The sequence below is a fragment of the Cornus florida genome, unplaced genomic scaffold (assembly GCF_030987335.1).
Source record: "Cornus florida cultivar Cherokee Brave unplaced genomic scaffold, ASM3098733v1 CherokeeBrave_3.0.0_Hap2_Chr05, whole genome shotgun sequence".
In the NCBI taxonomy this organism is placed as follows: domain Eukaryota; kingdom Viridiplantae; phylum Streptophyta; class Magnoliopsida; order Cornales; family Cornaceae; genus Cornus; species Cornus florida.
The window spans coordinates 110,916,953-110,924,186 of record NW_026775575.1 but is presented as its reverse complement, the minus strand read 5'-3'; the positions used below and the strand labels follow the sequence as shown (position 1 = coordinate 110,924,186).

Below are 7,234 nucleotides of genomic sequence, written 5' to 3'. Positions count from 1 at the left end.
TATTATTAAACTATTATTATTATTATTATTTTTATTATTACATAAGAATACATTATATCATTATAATACTTTATAACACAAATATAATATTTTAATTAACTAATAATGATTAATATAAGCATAACCAATAAATAAAATTAATTATAATAATACATGCACAATTATAGGTAAGGAATCCACACATAATTGAATTTAAATAAACTAAACTCTTTAATTAATTACAGGGTATTACATAGACTGTCCGACTAAAGCAGGTGATTGAGTTTGCTCCATTTATGTTCTTCCACCGAATTTGTGCTTCAAACTCTATTTATTATATTCTAAAATAGGAATATTTGCATTTGTATAGTTCTTTTATATTTAGTATTAATTTTATAGCACTAGGGAAAAACAAAATTCTAACATAACTAAATTTCAATTTAATGACATACTCTCTTCGTCCCAATTTAAGTGTCCCTTATGGGAAGTAGTATTTTTTAAGGGGACATGTGGGACATGTATTATCTCCTGAAAAATTATTAATTTGCTTTTTAAAATTTTGAATATTTAAGTTTGAAATTTTAAACTCAAATGACATGTATGGAAATATGTAAAATATATTATTTGAAAAGGAAAAGTAGACTATTATTTTGGAAGAGGCAACAAAAAAAAAGCATGATACTTATTTTGGGACAGAGGAAATATATTATTCTTTGTTCCATTACGTGCATAGTTAGTGTACTTTATTTAGTCTCTAAAAAAAAAATATTTTATCAAAAGTAATAATAATGCCAAAGGGGCAATCAATGCATATTGAAAAATGCTTTATAGACGGCTTTTTCAAGCTTAGCTAAAGTTCGACAATTAACAATTTTTCGATAATGTTATAGCAAAATAAGTTTCATAAAAGTCACAATTATAACAAAAGCCAAACAAACATTTTTTACATACAATAACACCAAACTTAGCTAACCCCTTGACAATCAATACTTTTTCAATAGCACAATAGGAAAATGGGTTACAGTAAAAGCAAGCAACTATGATAACAGACACTAAACAAGCATTCAGAATTGACTAGTAAGGATTTAAATATTGTCATATAAAAAATATTTAACATACAACACTATAAAACTTAGCTAATTTCTCTACAATCATTACATTTTTTTATAATGCAATAGGAAAATGAGTTCCAATAAAAGTTACAATTATAGACCATTCTTTGTATTTAGAAACTGTTTCGTAAATAATTTGGATGAAATTTGATTGAGTATTCTTTTTTATTTCTTTCTTTTCCCTCTTAAAGTCCTCACAATTTTTAAAGGGCATTCGAAACGTTATTTAAGGGGATCGTTCCTTGCTCATGTTCCTCTCTTTTTCGTAGTATTCTCAAAATAAATACAAGGTAAAATCTTATTTTCTCAAAAAAAAAAAATTTAACAGCTTCTTTTATCTTTTACTACTTTCCTTTTCATCGGACCCCCTAAACTCAATTGCAGTGTTAAAGGTGATATAATTTCACCTTTGAAGAGATAAAGCATTATCATCCATCTAAAAGACTAAAATACTGATGCCAATGACAGGGACAAGTGGTAGCCAAGAATTTTAATTTTTAACCCTTCATCCAAACAGAGTTTATACAATACAATACAAAACCAAGTTAGGTTTGACCTAACCTGGCAAACCAAACTGAAATTCCCAACAAAAGCAGAGGGCAAGAATGTAATTTGGACTGCAAGAAGACACATTCCTTTTTCACTCACTCCCTCACTGTTTCTGCTTCGTGAGGGAGGATCAAAGCTGCCCCCACTGTTTTTCATGGTAAAATACTAAAACAAACACTTTCTCTCTCTACCCTTCATTTTACCTTTCCCTCGTCAGATTACCAAACCTGATTACTTGGGAAAAACAAAAGAGAGAGAGAGAGTGACAGAGGGATGAAGAAAGGGTCTTCTTTGTGGTTGATAAGCTTTGTACAGTTGCTAAAGAGGATAAAAATTAAAGAAGCTGGGTTAGGGAAACACTCTTAGTGTCTCAGAGGTAGAGAGAGAGAGAGAGAGAGAAGGGTTTAATTGTGGAAGTGAAAGAGAAAAAAAGGAGGAGAGAGAGAGAGAGATGGTGGGCTCAGGATCATCAGATAGGAGCAAAGAAGCTGTTGGGATGATGGCCCTTCATGAGGCACTCAGAAGCGTCTGTCTCAACACAGATTGGACTTACTCAGTCTTCTGGACAATCCGTCCCAGACCGTATGTCCTCTCTCTCTCTCTTCAAACCCACATAATACAAACCTCATATTCTTTGATTTTTAATGTTTTCTCAAGTGGGTCTCTGTCATTATTGCAGGAGAGTTAGAGGTGGTAATGGTTGCAAAGTTGGAGACGACAATGGTAGCTTGTGAGTATATACTTCTTCTTTTGTTCAATTTTATTGCAGAAACAGAGGAAAAACCGGGAAAATATAGACAAAAACAGAGAAATGAGAGATGAATTTCAGTAATTACTGAATTTGTGATTTAAAATGAGAGATGGGTATTGTTTGTTTTGTGATTTGGGTTTTGTTTCTCTGACTAATTTCTCTAATTGGGGTTATTCGTACTTGTGTCTGTGCAGGATGTTGATGTGGGAAGATGGGTTTTGCAGAGGAAGAGTTGCAGAATGCTTGGAAGAGATTGATGGGGAGGATCCTGTCAGAAAAGCATTCAGCAAAATGTCCATTCAGTTGTATAATTATGGAGAAGGGTGGGTACTGGGTAGGTGTTTTTATTTTAGATTGTCACCCCTCTATCTCTCTCTCTCTCACACACACACACACACGCACATCCTCCCCACCACTTCTCTATCTTGTTGGGTGAAAATATTTAATGGGTTCCTAATTGAACATAAAAACAAAAGAAAATCTATGTATTTGTTGTGATTGGGTATATTGGTTTGAGCAGGTTGATGGGAAAGGTTGCTTCAGATAAGTGTCATAAATGGGTATTCAAGGAGCCTTCAGAGTGTGAACCAAACATCTCCAACTACTGGCAGAGTTCTTTTGATGCTGTATGTATTTTTTTTTTTTAAAAAAAAAAGAAAAAACTCAACACAACCCACCTTCTCCTTTTTTTTTTTTTGTAAAAAAAAAAAAAAAAAGCAAATCATAATATGTGATAACTTAATATTCTAGCATTACTATCAATCATATGAGTTTGTAAGCATGAATAGTTATACCATTTTGTTGGGTGGTAATAATTGCAGCTACCCCCTGAATGGACTGATCAGTTTGACTCGGGCATTCAGGTTAGTATCAAAAGTTATAAGTAGTGCTATTTGTCTAATGTTTTATTAGTAGCTGTCTTCAAACTTAGTTTGCGTCTTTTTTTGTTCAATCTTTTACCAGACTATAGCTGTAATTCAAGCTGGCCATGGACTTCTACAACTGGGATCCTGCAAGATTGTGAGTTTCAATTCCTATTTTATTTTAATATTTCTGTCATGTGGTCTCTGTAGCAATGTTCAAAAACTCAGACTGGACTCCGAATGTCTTAGAGTTGGGTTAATGCCAGGATTTAATCTAATTAAAATTGAAGACTTACAAGGTCTATTATGCATTTGGGTAGATAGTATGAGACATCATCAAATGGCAAACAGCAAGTACCAAATGCTAAATGGGAGATCTTGTGGCTCATGTTCAATTTTGAGTCAACTCAATTTGATCCGGTACTTGTTTCGACTGTAGCAAGTCAACCGAGTTGGAACTACAGCAAGGATAGATTCAGGTTTTTCATGGAGATAGATATTATTTGACTGATGTAAGTTAACGAATCTGGATCCCCTCCTCCACACATCCTGTGCCGCGTCCTTTATTGCTAGTGCAATGCGCTACCTTGTGGTGCAACAGTCTCGACGCATTACTTATTAAGAAGAAGAAAAAAAAAAATGCCTCATGACTAAATGCAACATGAAATAATGATGTAATATATAGTTGTTGTAAAGTTGTTGCATAAGCAATGTAAAGACATATGACCCTGCACAGGATGAAACAGCACACAGGAGAGGATCCAAGTTCTTAAGTTAACTTCTCTAATGGACCAAGTCACTGAGTTCTTGAACAATGCTCTTTACTTGATAATTTTTATACTCAAGATAGTAGAACACACACACGGAAACACAGAATAATGATTATGACTGATGAGCCATTAAATTTTGTGAATACTTTGATCTCATTGAGAGGTAATATTTGTGTCCTCAGATACCTGAAGACCTCCATTTTGTGCTGAGAATGAGACACACCTTTGAGTCTCTTGGCTACCAATCTGGTTTCTATCTGTCCCAGCTATTTTCTTCAAACAGGAACACTTCCCCTTCTTCCTCAGTTCCCTCTAAGCAAAACCCCATTCTGACCCGCCCTCCACCTCCCCTCTTCAATTGGGGCCCGAGGCCACTTCCATCCGCAACCTCAATGCTTGCATCTCCCACTTTTCAAAACTCCGCTAGACTCGGATTTCCACAGACCAAAGATGAAACCCATATGTTCATCCTCCCTCATTCATCTGAAACCCGAATGGAAGATATGATGGGAGATCATGAAACTGACATCAAATGGCCGAGTGGGTTGACTTTCTTCAATGCTCTCACCGGACGAAGCGATGATGCCAAGCTTTTGTTTACTCCAGAGGGATTAGGGAACAAGCAGGACCAAAATCACCAGCAACTCATCCTCGAAGGGAAGAATCCGAATTCAAGTTCAGATGCTTCAAATATGCACAACAGTGGTGCTGCAAATCCCAACGAGTTTTTGAGCTTGGATAGCCACCCAGAGAGCGCCCGGAAGGTGGAAAACAAGTTTAAGAGGAGCTTTACCTTGCCTGCAAGAATGGCTTCATCATCTTCTTCTACTTCACTCGATCACCATTCACATAATCCTGTGGAGTACAGAAATTCGGAAGGAGGAATGTACACCGATGTCATGGAGACTTTCTTAGAGTAATTTAGGAAGCTTGTACTTCTGGAGTCGAGGATGAAAGAGTGAGAAGTTGTATCTAGGAAAAGCTTTTGCTCTCTTTGGCGGCTCAGTCGATGGTTCCTTTGTTTTGATGCTAATATCATATGTTTCTTTGATTTATTTACTGAACTCTTTTCACCATTTCTTGTAGTTGTGCAAACATGAAAATTTTCCTCGAAATATAATCTCTAATGACTGCTTAAACTGAAGAATATATTGCTATTCGAGTTTGGTTGATTAGATTCCAATTTCAACCAACTCTACAAGTTTGGATTGCTTAGTGAAAGCTTGGTTATGACAAGTTGAGATGAAATTATTTTAAAAATTTTGTTTTCATTTGTAACTTGACATTCTCAGTGGCACTGTATGGCATCACAATGTTTAACGGTCCGGCCAACATGTATTAGAGTATGCCATATAGGTAAGTGGAAGGTACTCCAATTTCCAGAACAAAACAAAATTCCTACTGAATATTGAATACTAATGTTATGCCATCGATAAATTTCTTCCAACTCTAAATTTCTTCCAACTCTAAATTCAAGCCACCGATTTACACAACATACATGTAATTACAACCGTTGTGTAAATGAAAAGAATTTACGCCTACCCTTTTGAGATTCCAAGTCATCTCTGAAACTGAAAATATCACCATGGCTAGTCAAGCAACTAATTCACTGCATCTTCTCTCCCCTCTTGTTTTCTGGCTAACTTTTCTAAGAGCAAGGGAAGGAAAATATGTTTAGGGCTTGTCTCAACTTGTAATTATGTGTAAAGGGTTTGCATAATTTCAATCAAAATCCCCATAAAGATGGATAGATTGACACTTGGTCATAATTCTAGTATAATCATTAGAGAAAACCAGACACCCCTCAATAATTTCACAACAAAATGTATGCTGTTTACAAGCCTCGAACTAAATACGCTCTCAAAATATAATTTTGAGTTTCTTTTATAACATATCAAAATCAAATGCTTTTTCATCAGTTAAGACCAAAATCCAAATCATTTTATGCTTCTAAAATCAATAATTGGACTTCAAAAGCATACCAAATGATTTTGAAAAAAGAAAATCTGCACATCCATCCACAAATCATTCCAACACTATATTCCCTTGCAGCACATCATCTCTCCTGGACGGCTTCATTGCATGACATTCTTTGCAAGCTGACACAAATGACCGGAAAAATCTACTGCCAAACCCCGAGCCTGATCTGGTTTTACTTTTTTCTTGAACATTCTTCACTGCCCTCAATTCTTCTTGCGACACAATTCCAGGTTTTTTGCTTCGTGAGACCTGTCGATTCAAACCCGGTGATGGTGTAATGAATTGCCACCTTTGAGAAGAACCATACTGAGGAGCCAAAGCTGCAGGCTTATTTGCTTGGTATGTTCTGCTAATTCCAGCTTTGGCCTGCTGCAGACTCAATGGTACTAACTTTCTCTCAGAGGCCTCACTTGTGCTTGTTCTTGCACTACTGCAACTGCTACTCCTGCTGCTAGTACTATTGCTCCGCGAAGACATTAATGAGTCCTTGCTGCTAACACTGCTCGTTCTGCTCATCGATCGCGTGTAATTAGTACTCTTAGTACTGTTGGCTGGTTGCAGTGGAAAGGCATGTGGTAAGAGCCGGCCATTGAAGAACAAATGATCAGCCGGGGAGTTTGGTGAGCCCGGTGTGACACAACCAAACTCGAACTCGGAATCCTGGCCCTGCATTGGCATGGCTGGGAATGAGAACTTGTCGCCGGAACTGTTCTTTAGCCTGCGATTTTCCATGGAATTCTGTGTTGTGGGCATGCTTAGATATTCATGAATGAGGATGACATTTATACAAGGACAAAGTTAGAGATAGTACCAATGTGTAGGGGTTGGCTTTCCCCAAAGAAGGGTCATGAAAATATTGATATGGACCCTTTTGTTGGGCTATCCTGATAAGCTTTGTGGTCTACATCATGTATTGTTTAAGTTGCCAACTCAACCTTAATTAATTAACATTGTGTTGTGATTATATTCATAGCGTGGGTTATTCCAATGAAATGTGTGTGTTGAATGATGTAGTGGCTTAAAGTTTATTAAACAAACTCTTATAGTTAAGTGAAAACTCAAATGTAACAGTACGATCACAACTGTCCATTATAACAATAAATAGGATGCAGTGGGTTTGGTAGAGATACCACTTAGGACGTTATGAATGATACTACCATAACCGTTAATTGTAACAACAAATATGATGTATATTGAATGGTAAAATATATTTCTTGTGGCTTAAAAGAC

At 36.1% G+C, this 7,234-nt stretch overlaps 2 protein-coding genes across 2 annotated transcripts; one reads left to right on the top strand and one right to left on the bottom strand.

The window, feature by feature from the left end:
* The first annotated feature begins 1,768 nt into the window (after positions 1–1,768).
* On the top strand, positions 1,769–5,144 carry LOC132308568 (protein RICE SALT SENSITIVE 3). The gene is made up of 7 exons (XM_059806685.1): positions 1,769–2,222; positions 2,320–2,370; positions 2,586–2,714; positions 2,912–3,017; positions 3,213–3,254; positions 3,355–3,411; positions 4,207–5,144. Exons 1-7 carry the CDS (start codon positions 2,092–2,094, stop codon positions 4,942–4,944), a joined length of 1,254 nt encoding a protein of 417 aa, XP_059662668.1. The 5' UTR covers positions 1,769–2,091; the 3' UTR covers positions 4,945–5,144.
* Positions 5,145–6,049: 905 nt separating this feature from the next.
* Positions 6,050–6,736, bottom strand: LOC132309970 (probable membrane-associated kinase regulator 1). The gene has a single exon (XM_059808217.1). It carries the CDS (start codon positions 6,734–6,736, stop codon positions 6,050–6,052), a length of 687 nt encoding a protein of 228 aa, XP_059664200.1.
* Positions 6,737–7,234: the final 498 nt, after the last annotated feature.

Coding starts and splice junctions, on each gene's coding strand:
- LOC132308568 (XM_059806685.1), top strand. CDS start 2,092: ATGGTGGGCTCAGGATCATCAGATAGGAGCAAAGAAGCTGTTGGGATG. Junction 2,223..2,319: donor TGGACAATCCGTCCCAGACC/GTATGTCCTCTC, acceptor TCATTATTGCAG/GAGAGTTAGAGGTGGTAATG. Junction 2,715..2,911: donor TTGTATAATTATGGAGAAGG/GTGGGTACTGGG, acceptor TGGTTTGAGCAG/GTTGATGGGAAAGGTTGCTT.
- LOC132309970 (XM_059808217.1), bottom strand. CDS start 6,736: ATGGAAAATCGCAGGCTAAAGAACAGTTCCGGCGACAAGTTCTCATTC.